This window comes from Elephas maximus, chromosome 24 (genome assembly GCF_024166365.1).
Source record: "Elephas maximus indicus isolate mEleMax1 chromosome 24, mEleMax1 primary haplotype, whole genome shotgun sequence".
Classification (NCBI taxonomy): Eukaryota; Metazoa; Chordata; class Mammalia; order Proboscidea; family Elephantidae; genus Elephas; species Elephas maximus.
Window position 1 is genome coordinate 23318329 of NC_064842.1, and position 14799 is coordinate 23333127.

Sequence of the window (14799 nt, forward strand, 5' to 3'; positions counted from 1 at the left end):
CCTGTTGTTGTTATTTGTTGTTAGGTGCTATTAAGTCAGCTCCAACTCATAGTGATTCATAGTAGAATAGGAAGAAATGCTGCCCAGTCCTGCGCCATCCTCACAATTCTTGCTCTGTTCGAGCCCATTGTTGCAACCACTGTATCAATACGTCTCATTGAGAGTCTTCCTCCTTTTTGCTGACCCTCTACTTTATCAAGCATGATGTCCTTCTCCACGGACTGGTCCCTCCTGATAACACGTCCAAAGTAAGTGAGACAAAGTCTTGCCATCTTCATTTCTAAGGAGCATTCTGGCTGTACTTCCTCCAAGACAGATTTGTTCATTCTTCTGGCAGTCCATGCTATATCCAATATTCTTCACCAGGACCATAATTCAAAGACATCAACTCTTCTTCAGTCTTCCTTATTCATTGTCCAGCTTTCCAACGCATATGAGGCAGTTGAAAACACCATGGCTTGGGTAAGGCACACTTCAGTTCTCAAGGCGACATCTTTGCTTTTTAATACTTTATAGAGGTCTTTTTCAGATTTGCTCAATGCCATACATCGTTTGATTTTTTGACTGCTGTTTCTATAGGCCTTGACTATGGATTCAAATAAAATTAAATTCTTTGCAACTTCAACATTTTTCTATTTATCATAATGTTGCTTATTGATCCAGTTATAAGGGTTTTTATTTTCTTTATGTTAAGGTGTAATCCATACTGAAGGCTCTATGACATCTTTGATCTTCATCAGTAAGTGCTTCAAGTCTTCTTCACTTTCTGCAAGCAAAGTTGTGTCATCTGCATATCTCAGGTTGTTAATGAGTCTTTCTCCAATCCTGATGCTGCGTTTTTCTCCGTGTACTCCAGCTTCTCAGCTTTCATCTTGGTGGGAATGAAATGATATCTCCTTGTGACTTTGATTTGCATCTCTCTGATGGCTACTGACATTGAGCATCTTTTCATGTGTTTGGTAGCCATTTGAGTGTCCTCTTTGGTTAAATGTCAATTCAGGTCTTTTGCCCATTTTTGATTATGTTGTCTTTTTGTAGTTTAGTTGTGAAAGTTTTATATATTTTTTGAATATTAGATTCTTATTGGATGTATGGTTTTTGAAGCTATTCTCCCACTCAGTAGCTTGTCTTTTCATTTTTTTGGTAAAGTCTTTTGATGAGCAAAAGGTTTTAATTTTTATGTGATCCCATTTACTTATTTTGTCTTCTGCTGTTTGTGCTTTTGTTATTATATCAGATAATCCATTGTTAAAAGCTAGAGCTGACAGATAGAGAAAGCCTTCCCTAGAGCCAGCACCCTGAATTCAGCCTTCTAGTCTCTCAAACTGTGAGAAAATAAATTTCCGTTTCTTAAAGCCACTCATTTGTGGTATTTCTGTTACAGCAACAGTATATAACTAAGACATGTGGGTTTATTTCTGGACTCTCAATTCTATTCCATTGGTCTCTGTGTCTGTTGTTTTATCAGTACTAGGCTGTTTTGATTACTGCAGCTGTGTAATATGTTTTAAAATCAGGAAGTATGGGTCCTTCTACTTTGTTCTTCTCCTTCAATATTGCTTCAGCTATTCAGGGCCTTGTACCATTCCATATAAAGTTGAGGATTGGTTTTTCCATTTCTGTGAAGAAGGCTGTTGGAATTTTGATTGGGATTGCATGGAATCTACAGATTGCTTTGGATAGTATTGACATCTTAACAATATTAAGTCTTTCAATCCATGAACACAGAACGTCTTTCCATTTAGTTAAGTCTTCTATAATTTCCTTCAGCAGAAATTTATGATTTTCATTGTATAAGTCTTTCATACCTCTGGTTAAATTTGTTCCTAGGTATTTTATTCTCTTAGATGCTATTTTAAATGGAATTGTTTCCCTAAATTTCCCTTTCAGAATTCTCATTGCTGGTATGGAGAAACCTGACTGATTTTTGTTTGTTGACCTTGTACCCTGCAACTTAGCTAAATCTTCTATTAGCTCTAGAAGCTTTCTTGTGGATTCCTTGGGATTTTCTACATACAGGATCCTATCATTTGTAGAGTCTTCAATGGCTGATTTTTCAGAGGTAGATCACCAGGCCTTAATCCAAGATGCCTTTGGGCAGCCTTGAACCTCTAACCTTTCAGCCAGCAGCCAAACATGTTAACTGTTTGCACCACCCAGGGACTTATTTCCCCACCCTAAACCAAAAAAAAAAAAAAAAAAAAACTTTTGCCATCGACTCTGCTCTGACTCATAGCAACCCTATGGAATGGAATGGAACTGTCCCACAGGGTTTGCAAGGGTGTAATCTTTATGGAAACAGACTGCCACATCTTTCTCCCACAGAGTGACTGGTGGGTTTAAACCACCAGCCTTTTGGTTAGCAGCCAAGTGCTTAACGACTACACCACCAGGTCTCCTTAAGTAATTCTCTACGTAGTCCGCCAGAGTGACCTTTTAAAACTGTAACTATATCGTGTCACTGTACTCTTCAAACCTCTATCTGCTTGTCATCACACTAAGGATGGAAGGCACCCATCTGCATGTTCTATAAGGTGCTGTGTACTTGGGCCTCTCTCTACCTTTCTAACCACACTTGGTACCTCTCCTCCCTTGCTCACTCCACTCCAACCTCACTGCCCTTCTTTTTGCTTCTCGCATGAACCAGGTTTGTTCCTCTGTACTATATGATACCTCTTTATTGTGCAGTTGGCTACCTGGCATCTGGGTCTCAGTGAGGTCTTGGTAGACTACACGACCTAAAGTAGCCCCCCAGCCCTCCTGATCACATCACTTTGTTTGTATTTTTATCCTAACACTTACCGCCACCTGGGATGTTTATTTACCCTGCCTTTTTGCACTGGAAGGTAAACTCTTCAAATGGAGGGGCTGTGCTTGAGTTGTTCAGTATCTGTCACCAGAGTCTGAATTTAAAAAAAAAAAAAAAAAACTGGTACTTAATAGGGTCACTATGACTCAGAATGGACTGGAGGACAACGGATTTGTTTTTTTTTTTTTTTTTTAATAGGTGCTCAGTAAATGTTTTTTGAATGAATAACCGAGTGAACTGAGCAAGATTATAGATTGTTCTTTCTGAACATTCCCCATCTGTTAAAAATACAAATGCTTTATTTTCTGTTTGCTGGGTTGTGTGTGTGTGTGTGCGCACACGTGCGTGTACATTCGAGAACACTGGTACCTATAACCTAAACCCCTGGCTGATTTGTCCTCACCTGTCATTGTTATCATACATTTATGTGACAAGAAACAAATGATCTCATTTTGACGTTAGGCTTAAAAAAAGACATTTCCAGTGCTGGAACATTGAGTTCAAACTTCTTTCCCCTTGCAATAGAATCAGTCCATCAGTTGATAAATATAAATGGCTGATAGAAGATTCCTTCCAGAGTTGGTGGGGGTTAGATAATTAAAAAGCAAGAGGACACTGGGAACTTTCAAAGGCTCATTTTTAGAGAAGGCAAGATGAGGACAAAGCAAGCTTCTCTGCCCCCACATTTAGATTTTGGTTTTAAGCTGTCTCCAGTTTGACCGACAAATATTAGAGGACAAATAAAAGCTGTGCCTGTGTGCATTTTTTCCCACGCAGGTGTGCCAGATAATACAGTGGAGCCATATGATACAACCAGCACCTCTCATGAATCAACTTTGGTTTTCAAGAAATATCTGAATGGTAGATTCTTGGACCTCCAAGCTTTAGGTTAGCAGCCGAGCATATTAACCATTTTCACCGCCCAGGGGCTCCTTCTTTAGTAGAGATCTTACTAAGTTGTTGTATGTGTTACAGGTAGTCTTGTTTGTTTAAAGAGAGGCACATAATTTTCTATGGTGGGGACGTAGGACTTAGAAACCTCCCATATAGTTGTTGCTGCCATTCAAGGATAATTCCAATATATGATGATATTCATGAACTTATTTTTCACTTTCTAGTTATAACAATTATTATGAGCCTTTTGAACTGACTGTGGGTTATTTATACTATTAGGTAATTTGTTTAGGTCTGTATACTGGTTGTAGCATATCATTTATGTTACCTGTGTTTACAGTAGCAATATCTACAAAGTCCCTTAAAAACTGTTTTTTCCAATTCAGTAACACATCTATTTTCCTGCCTTATGGTGCTTAGCTTTTAAATGGTGGGAATTTTCATTGCCATCTGCGAGCAAGTCTAGGTTTTATTTGTTCATTCCAACAGTCAACTAACAGAGCAAAGTAAAAAATTTCAAGGTATTTGATGGTATTCCCCGGATGGTGCTAATGGTTAACTTGCTAGCTGCTACTGAAAGTTTGGAGGTTTGAGTCCACACAGAGGCACCTCGAAAAACAGTCCTGGCAATCTACTTCTAAAAACTCAGCCAAGGAAAACCCTATGGAGTACAGTTCTACTCTGAAACACATAGGATCACCATGAGTTGGGGTTGATTCAATGGCCACTGGTATTGTGGTTGATGGCATTAAGCTTATGAACCAGGAATCTCAAGATTCTGAGTTGCTACTCATCTTCTCATGAGTGAGACACCAGAGGAACAACAGCACAAAGTAAATCAAAGTGCCGCTACCCAATGGTTATGCAAGTGCCTGATGAGCCAATAGAGAACTACCTAAGGCAAGGCAAGTTAGAGCATCAAGTTAATTCTCAAGACTTAAGAGGGGCTTTTTTCTCCCCCAATTAAAAATGTTTGCATTGCAACCATCTTGTTGTAGGGGGGAAAAAATCATATAAAGGGAAGGAGATGAATAGCTAGTATGCGTGGCATTACCCATTTGGCTGCAGGTACTAAGAAAGAAGAAAAGAAGAATCCATGCACACCTGCCTCAGGTCTTTTCATCCAGCGACCTCATCCCTAGCAGACATGGCCCCATCAGTGTTTCAGAGTGACCAATGTGAGGAATAGTTCTTCCTCTCTTCGGGATGAAAAGGGCCATGAGACAGTGAGTAGAGGAAGAAGAATGGGAAGTGGGTTTCAAAGTCTTCTCCTTCTATAAGCACCTACCATGTAGCAAGGGCTGTGCAAGGTATTCAAGACACAAAGGTAATAAGATTTTGTCTCTTCCTCGATGAGTGCGTATTTTGTTAAGAGTCATTATGACAACTCAGCCTCTACTCAGTGGTTTTTTTGTTTGTTTGTTTTTTTCAAAGCTATTCTAACTGGGAATATTTTAAGTATTTTAAAGTCAAGCATTAAACATGGGTAATGCCAGTGATCACAGAAAAAGCTATAAAAATTAAAAAAAACAAACTCGTTGCCATCCAGTTGATTCCAACTCATAATAACCCTATAGAACAGAATAGAACTGCCCCCATAGGGTTTCCAGGGAACAGGTGGTGGATCTGAACTTCTGACCTTTTGGTTAACAGCCAAGCTCTTAACCACTGTGGTACCAGGGCTCCAGAAAAAGCTACAAGCAAATTTATTTGTTAGAATTCTCTTGGTAGCTCATTGAGACCTCGAGCAGTCTGATAGTACCTTATGAAAACATGCTTTTGTTGTTAATCAAGTCTTCTCCAACTCATGGTGACCTTATGAGTAAGAGAGTGAAATGCCGCCCAGTCGTGCACCATATCCATGGTCTTTGATATGTTTGATCCCATTGTTGCGGCTAGCATGTCGATTCATCTCATTTTGAGTTTCCCTCTTTTTCACTGACCCTCTACTTTACCAAACATGATGTCCTTGTCTAGTGATTGTTCTTTCCTGATGATGTGTCCAAAGTAAGCAAGACAAAGTCTCACCATCCTTGCTTCTAAGGAGCATTCTGGTTGTATTTCTTCTAACACTGATTTGTTCTCATGACAACTGCTAATATATAAAAAGAGAATGTCATTGAAGAATGTACAGACAGTTCCTAAATGTAAGCCTAAAATGGTCTGATTTCTGGAAGAGCAGATAAAGACAATGTGTTAAGACTCACTGGAGAAGAACTTAGGGAAGCATAGCAGAGGCTCTGAGTAATAAGAGGCAGCAGCTCCACCACACATTCGTAATTGACCATCAGTGTTAATGCTTCACGTTCCGTGAAGTCTTCATATCACCAGTGATGACTCAAAAAGATAAAAACACAAAACGATGGATCAGGGACAGGTTATTGTACAAGCAATTATGTTGGAAATGCTCTGAGTTGTGAGTCTTCATAGTGACTACTACATAGAGCTGCAGTATGCTCCCAATTGGAGAATTAAATAAATACTAAAATTGTATATAAATATAATCCAAAAGTCATCCCTGATTCCTCTCTTCTTTTAAATTTGTTTCTATTCCAGTCTTCTCCATCTCAGTAGATGGCACCACCTCTCCCAGTTGCTCTAGCCAAAAACTAGGAGTCATCCTTGGCTATTTTCTTTCCCTCAGAATGCATTCTGTTCCATACCATCAGCCCGTTTTGGTGATTCTAGCTTCAAATGTATCTATCCCCCATCCAACCCATTCTCATCACCTCTGATGTTGGGCAGACCCACTTCACCATCTCTCACCTGGACTATTCAACAACCTGCTAACTGGTCTCCCACTTCCACTTCTGCCCTGAACCCACACTGATAATCTACTCCCAAAGTAGCAGCTAGAGTGAATTTTTTTAAATGTAAATTATACCAAATCATTTCCCTGTTTAAAACCCTTCGATAGCTTCCCCTTACATTTAGGATAAAACCAAAGCCGTTACCACCGTCACAATTTCTACCGAACCTAACAATTTTCTACAGCTCCAAACATATATGAAATACTTCCCTCCTCTCTGCTAAACAGCCTTCCTCTTCCTCTTGGATACGTGAAGTTGATACATAGCATACATTAAAGAATTTGTTTAAGATTCTGAAGCCAGCAAATGAGATTGGTCAGGAATCAAATGAGTATGTATTCTAGAGGAGGTGAATGGAAGGAATTCCAGGCCAATTGTCCCAAACAGCTTCCTGGATTTTGTGTGGATTTGGTAAATGGGTGGGTCAGCAGGGCTGAGAAGGTCGGAGGCCGAATCACTTGGCAGGTGATTAAAAAAATTTAAAGAAGACCTTTAAAAACAATTCTGAAATTAAACATTTTAAAATTTATAATTACTTTTAATTGAAATATCAGAAAAACCAAACCCAGTGCTGTCAAGTCTATTCTGACTCATATGACCCTATAGGACAGAGTAGAACTGTCCCTTTGGGTTTCCAAGGCTGTAAATCTTTACCGAAGCAGACTGCCACATCTTTCTGCCAAGGAGTAGCTGCTGAGCGCTTTAACCACTGTGCAACCAGGGCTCTTTAGTTGAAGTACAGTATGTATCAAATTGAATTTTTCAAATGAGTGCTATGTTACAAAAGAGTGAATCTTTTTCATTAATTTTATTGTATTAGAACTCAATAATTACATGTATTTAAAACTTTAATTTTTCCTGAATCGCTTTTTTTTTTTTTTTTTAACTTCCGGGAATAAGCATAGTTCTTACTCTTAGCTGTATTTGCCTCCTCATTCTTAAACGTCCATTCATGTGTCATTTAGAATATTGTTTTGCCCAGCTACCATGAATGAATTTGATGAGAGCTGTACCCCATTACTGTTTCTTAGTGACGATGCTGTTCACTGAAGGACCTTAAATTTTCCCAAGTTGTTCTGAATATAAGTGTGCCCTGTGCTCCAACTAATGACAATGTATTGTGCCGTGAAAAGAACTAGATGGGGTTTTTAACCGCAAGGAAACCAAAAATTTCAACTCGGTTTTACAATTCATTGAGATACTTGCATGAACACTGTGGCAGTCATATTGCTCAATAATATGTTCCTTGTGCCACTTAAGAGATGAAATCCAAGGTATTGAATGCCGTCTTTGAATGAATAATATTATAATAACGTTACAACACAGCTTAGTTCTATTGAAAATAAATTGACTTTTGAATCACTAAAAATAACTTATGATTCTCTTCTAGGCCAACGTAAATGCCAATTATTATTCCTTAAATCCATCAATACTATGCACTTAATCCGAAATCCAGCAAAGAGTACATCCTCAAACATTTTTATTCAGTGCCTATTTGGTAATGCTAGTGCTATTTATATCTTATTGGAAGATATATTTATCTCTGCAGAAAACAAATTTATGCATAACATTTCACATGGAGCTGGTGCTAGCTAGTAGTACTTTTATATAGGTTTCAAAACGTAACTGCTTTTCTTTTTTTTTAAATAACCAAGAACAACATGGTCTTATGGGATCAAAACTACTTAAAAGCAAGATTAAAAATACATTTAGCTGCCCCATTGGGTATAACCAACAGAACAATATTGCCCTGCTATAACGTCCACTTTGTCCATATGCCCTCATATTTTGATTATTCAAGTGCCTGTCGTCCTTACTACACTATGTTATTGAAATAGAGATGATCATTCCTTTATTTCTGCATCGCACAATTGATCACAAGATTTGACAAATAATTCAATGCATAAAAGTATTTGATAAATAAAAGAATTTTTTTAAATATTGCCACGTTGCATTTGCCATAGTGCCTGATTCTGAAAGCAGTGAATTTCCAGGGCTACCAGCACTAGGTCAAGACCTTAGCTCTTCAGACACATCCTAGACAACTCTGGGCCTTGGAGCCTCTTTAATCTTCAACAGTCCTGTATTTAACTTAGAGATCAGAGATCTGTCTAACCCTTAGCAGTCCCATGGGGGCCTTTTTTAGATATGATACACAAAGAAGCCAGAGGACTACTGAGACAAGAATCCCGGGTCCATTTTATTATTTTAACCATTATCAACAAACTTTAAACCAGAAGATTTTATTTGCCTAGGATGGGAGCAGGGTTATGGAATATAGCTCAGGGTTCAGACTCTAGAAACATTTGTTTTCAGGATCAATGCTTTCTTACTAACTTGATGATTAATGGTGTTCAAAATTGGCTCAAATACCAACTGTAGATGTCTGTAATGGTTCATTAATTAAATGTAAAAGGCCAGTCTTTGAACTTTGAGAATTAAAATTCTAGTTCTATCTGTCAGATACTTCCTATGGGAGGAAAAACTGTCTACTAGTGTCCTCAAAAGTTGACACTATTTCTGGGGCCTTTGGTCCATTATCCCACCTGGAGGGGAAAAGGGGAACCATTGTTTAGGAAGCATCAAATATCTGTTGATACTCTGTTAATCTGTGAAATGAAAATAGGTGATGGGAACTCGACAGCGGATATGGGTGGTGGTAGCACAGCATGGTCCATGTAATCAATGTCACTGAATCGTACATGGGAAAAACGTTGAATGGACAAATGTTTGTCTCATATATTTTTACCACAATTTTAAAAAATCCCATGTTAGTATTAAGATTTATTTAGAATTGCAGTTTATTAAGAAAGGATTTTTAGATTTCAACTAGTTCAGACTCCTCAGATGTCTGTAGTTCCTCAGATACCTGTTTGAGGGATAGGTTTCAATGTTCTATTTCAGTGTGATGCAGTAATTTAAATGATCTCTTTCAATAACTCAGTCATTTCTAGATGAATAGTCATGCTTTCAGGTTTCCCCCACTTTCACTGCTGCGACCCAAGATTGTTTTTGTCTAGTCTTGGATTGTTTGTATGATCTTGTTGAGTAGGGGTGAGGGCCAAGAATCCACAGGGCATCTTCTAGGTCCTTGTTGATTTCTGCTCTAGAGAGGCCACTGTAGTCTGTCCCTGGGGGTACTGCAACAGGTGTCAGCTCATCACCTGCACTCACTGATGGAGTTTGTGTCCCTAGCCATTTGCTCCTGAGCATAGAATCCATGCCCATGTGGCCTTTGTCTCAACCTCAGACTTCTATCCATCAGTCTTCTCAGAACCTCCGTGTCCTTTATTGAGGCACATAAATTCTGGGTCCCTGGAAGCATTATCCCAGGTTCACTTTCCTGGCCAACTCCTGCCTTCTTATAGGGATTCCTAATGGATATGACCGCATGCAGGGCTTCTTCTAGGGGCATGAGACTCGCTATTCCACCCCATGCTCACAGGCTCCTTCATACTTATCTGGGTTTCTTCCTGACAGAAGTGAGACACTTACTAAACTCTGCATCTTACTTTGATTTCTCTTTTCCTCCAGATCACAAAGGGACATGCTTGTCCTTTACTGTGTATCATATCCTAGTTATCTCCACCCCTTAACACATAGAAAAAAGCTCCGCTATGATCTATCTTTCTATGCTTGGTTCTTGATACATCAAAAAAAGCTAAAAGAATTTGAGCACCTCCTCTACCCTTTCTTAATGGTTCAGCCTTGAGCATGGAAAGCTGCAAGGAAATATAAATTGAATAGGAAATGAAAGCACATGGCTTTAATATTTTCCAAACATTATCTTTGTTACACCTAGATCATTAGTCCCACCCAGTGCCCTCGAATCAATCCTGACTCAGCGACCCTATAGGATGGAGTAGAACTGCCCCATAGAGTTTCCAAGGAGGGCCTGGCAGATTTGAACTGCCAACCCTTTGGTTAGCAAACATAGCACTTAATCACTACGCCACCAGGGTTTCCAGATCAGTAGTAGTGAACCCTAATTGCAAATTGAATTCTCTTGGGTCTTTTAAAAATACCGATGCCTAGATCCAGACCACAGAAAAATTACATCATAATGTCAGATATTGATCAACCACAGGTTTAATTGCTCAGTGTCACTTAGTAAATAAGGTCCACCCAGGAGGGTACTTCCCCTTCTTCCCACACAGCCAAGCAGACCACAGTACTAAACCAGGCACTTCTATTCCTCACTAAATAGGCAAACCCAGTTTATAATTTATTTAATGTTTATAGTATAGTGTGTGTCTGTAGTATATGTATTTTACATGTAAACTTTGTAGGAAAAAAAATCAAGAAAAAATGTTTTATTTGTTTACTTCCTTCTCCCTTATAATGTTACAGTGGAGTTTTCTCACAATGGCTATGCTATCAGGAGAAAGGTCTTTAAGGAAAATGTCCTATGTCCTCAATTATACCGAGACCTAATCCCTGTCACTTGCCAGTGGTCGTGTGTGGAGACGAGACGATTCTGTAATTATTCTCTAATCATTCTCTAGTCGTACTGATTGGTGCCTTTTGCCCTCCCTACCACCAACCGTATATCAAGTCTGCAAAAACCTCTTTCCTCATTCATAGTGTCTCTGGAGTCACGTTCAAGGATTAATGATGGCTTGATGTTCTTACACTCTTAGGAAGAAAAAGAGAAGCTGAACAACATACGTGTTTTTTACTAGGACCAAAGATGTCTAAATCCTGTACCAGAAACTCAAAAGCCAAAGAAACACAACCCATATAATTAATCACTAACTTTCTGCCACTTCTATACAATAAAGTATAACTAAGGTCATTTTTAGACCTTGATCTCGTGTATTTAGTCTCCTTTCTTCCCTGTTTCCTGATTCATATTCCCTCCCTCCCTACTCTCCCTCTTCTCTTCCCCATCCCTCATTCTTCCTTTTCTCTCTCCCTTTCTCCCTCCTTCCTTTTCCCTCCCCTCTCTCTTCTCCCTCTCCTCCTCCAAATACAAAACAAGCTTTATGCCTGTTTGTTTCTGTGCAACTGAAAGCTAGTCAGTCAGTTTCTTCAATCAGCCCGGCAAATTAAGACTCTGGAGGTTTTCAGACAGCCAGGATCAGGCAGCCCACACTTTCCTTCAGCCCCTTAAAGCGATCACCTGCCTGAGGGTAAAGGAGGCAGTTGGGAATTTGTAGGAATAAGCATGGTATATTGAGTACCAGTTTCTTCATATTCCTCATTTTAACCACAAACTCCATTGCACGTTCTGTCTGTGAAAAACAAGTATCTGGACCTCACAATCACCGTAAAAAATTCACACTGGGTTTTTAGCTGGCGCTACTGAAAGCCATTCTAGTTTTCCAACTTGGGAAAAGCAAGAGGCCGTATAACATCAGTGTCATGTTGGATCAGAGTGGGCACCCTCTGAGGGGGGTTGAGGGGAGAAATCAGCTGGGATGTCACTTCATTTGGTCTCAGGATACCCTTGCTCTAAGGCTTCCGGGTTAGCAGCTATAAATGTAAACACCCACTGTCTTAAGTAAAGCCCAAGTATTCCTTTTTCCCGTTTCTCTGAGAGTTATTAATAAGATAGGTTTTTTTTTTAATGTGAGGACTGCGATGGCCAAATCTATTTTATTACTGACTATTCCTGATAAAAGCGGCTTTGATAGTTCAGGAATGTAAACAGAAACCTGTACACCAATGTTCATTGCAGCACTTTCCACAATAGCCATAAGCTGGAAACAACCCAAGTGTCCACCAACAGACAAGTGGATAAACAAAACGGGTACATACATACAACGGACTATTACTCATCATAAAGAGAAACGAAGTTCTGATACATGCCACGACATGGATGAACCTTGAAAACGTTATGCTGAGTAAAACGAGTCAGTCACGAAAGGATAAATATTGTGTGACCTCACTTCTATGAAATAAGCAAATATGTAGAAACCAAAGATTATTAGTGGTTAGTGGGAGGAAGGAGGGAAAGGGGGATGTTCTTTTCAGGGGGAATTGAGTTTATGTTAGTGTTGGTAGAATAATTTGGAAAAGAATAGAGAAAATGGTAGCGCAGCTTGAAGAATGTAATCAATATCACTGAATTGTACTTGTAGAAATTGTTGGGATGGCGTGTGTTCTGTTAGGTATATTTTCACCACAATAAAATAATTTTTTTTAATTCTTTTTTAGTGGCTGTGACAGTTTAGAAAGCGACATTTGTTGTCTTGGCATTTGCCCAGGCTCTGGAGAGCGAGTCATTCACCTACTGAGAAACGCGCTGAGCAGAAACTTCACACTCAATTTCTTGTGTCTCTCTGCTTTTTCATTTCCAGCCCGGATGTGTAAATACTACTGAAGTGGACATTAAGAAGTCATCCAGAATGAGAAACCCACACAAAACCCGGAAGGTAAAGCAACGTTTGTTGTACTGATCTTGGTAATGAGTTGCACTTTTTACGGGACACCGGTCATTTTTTAAAAAATATATTTTCTCCTCTTTCATGGAGTATCTACTAGTGTCATTCCTCCTCTTCCTTGTTGCTCTGTATAAGACACTTAGGACTTCAAGCCCTGGGCTTCTGTCAATCTCTTTCTCCTCAGGAAAATTTTTTTTTCCAGTTGCCGCTGAGTTGATTCCGACTCATGGTGACCCCATGTGAGTTAGAGTAGAACTGTGCTCCACGGGGTTTTCAAGGCTGTGAACGTTCAGAAGCAGATTGCCTTGACCTTCTTCCAAGGCTTCTCTGGGTGGACTCAAACTGCCAAAACTTTTGGTAGTAGCCAAGCACTTAACCATTTGTACCGCTCAAAGACTCCAAATTCTCTAGCATGTCTGCTCCCCAGGACCCATGGGTGGTGCTGACTGGCTCTGACAGGAGAAGAATAGGAAGGGAAGGATCTCTTACCCTCTCCCTCTCAGGAAGCCCCATCAGCAGAGAAGAGTGTCTCTTTCACAGGCCAGGAAATGAAGAAAGATAGAAATTATCTGAGAAAAAGCAATTAGGATGAGAGAAGGGACATTTTTAGAGAAAAGTCTGAGGAAAAAGGGACATAAAAAATGTGTTTAATTACAGATAGAGTATGAAGACTCCTTTTTAACCCCAGATTTCTGTCAAACAGTCATATGATAGTAATTTTATGTTCAGTGTCTATTAAGTGAGGAATACTTAAGGGAAGGGGGGTGGGTTTGGAAGCTATCCTGAAGTCAGTGATGTTTTTAAATAACCTTTTGAAAATGCCTTGCAGTAAATAGTATCAACCCTATTTTTAAAGTAATACATACAGAAGACATTTCTATTCATTCTATAAAAAATACATGATGCACACAATAAGAATTTATAATCTGCAGCTATCACTCTGAGCCCACCAGTTGGAAATACTCCATTAAAGCGTTCCACACAGTTCAGGACATTATTTTCTGTGGAATTTTTCCTCATGTATTGTTGTTAGTTGCCTTTGAGTCAATTCTGACCCGTGGCCACCCCAAGTGTGCAGAGTAGAACTGCTCCATAGGGTTTTCAAGGCTGTGAACTTTGAGAAGCAAATCTCCAGGCCTGTCTTCCAAGGCGCCTCTGGGTGGGTTCCAGCCCCTAGTCTTTTGACTAGTAACCCACTGCCCACTGTCGTTAACCCACTACCCACTGCCATTGAGCCGGAAGTAGTTGAACCTTAAAGATTTGGGCCATCCAGGGATTCCTTTTCCTTATATGGCCATAGGATTTTCCAGGGTATGTGTCCCTGCAATTAGCACTAAAACAAAAACAAAAACTGTAGTCTTATTTCTTATTGTCTTTTCTTCCATGCCTAAAAACAGAGCATCACCTTCTAGGGCCCCCAATGTGCTCCAGGTATGTTTTCTTTCTTTTAAGACAGTTTACCTGGCTGTTAGGCTAAAGAAGCCACCGGGAAAGAACCACAAAACTCATTCAGATGCTGAACTCAAAAGCTTTTGCTTCCTGGGCCTCTCTGAGAGAAAGAGGCAAAGCAAGACATAGACAAAGCCTGTCCGTGTGGTCTACCCTGGGGCTGGCCCCCCTGCGCTCCTTCTATCCTCTGCGCACAACCACATCGTGGGTGCTGTGGGGGCCGGCTTTGTGGAACAAGATTCAAAAATGTTGTCAGGTCCCCAAAAAGTGCATTGAGGTGCCTCTCACTATTTTCTGAATTTTGAAGAGTTACTTATTTACTGTGTGTCCTGTTTTGCCCAGCAGACACCCATGGAGATATGCTCTGATTCGGAAAAGAAAGCAAACGAATTCACGAGATAGAACTCAGAATAAAATAATCACTTACACTCCTTAGCACTATGTTCAGTAT

The 14799-nt window shown here is 39.7% G+C and overlaps 1 protein-coding gene across 2 annotated transcripts in view; it reads left to right on the plus strand.

The window, feature by feature from the left end:
* RGS7 (regulator of G protein signaling 7) overlaps positions 1-14799 on the plus strand; it is a 572390-nt gene that overhangs the window by 515711 nt on the left and 41880 nt on the right. For both annotated transcript variants that reach the window (XM_049867941.1, XM_049867940.1), the window contains exon 10: positions 12816-12890. In XM_049867941.1, the coding sequence (XP_049723898.1) occupies positions 12816-12890 (75 nt within the window). The remainder of the gene's footprint in view (positions 1-12815; positions 12891-14799) is intronic.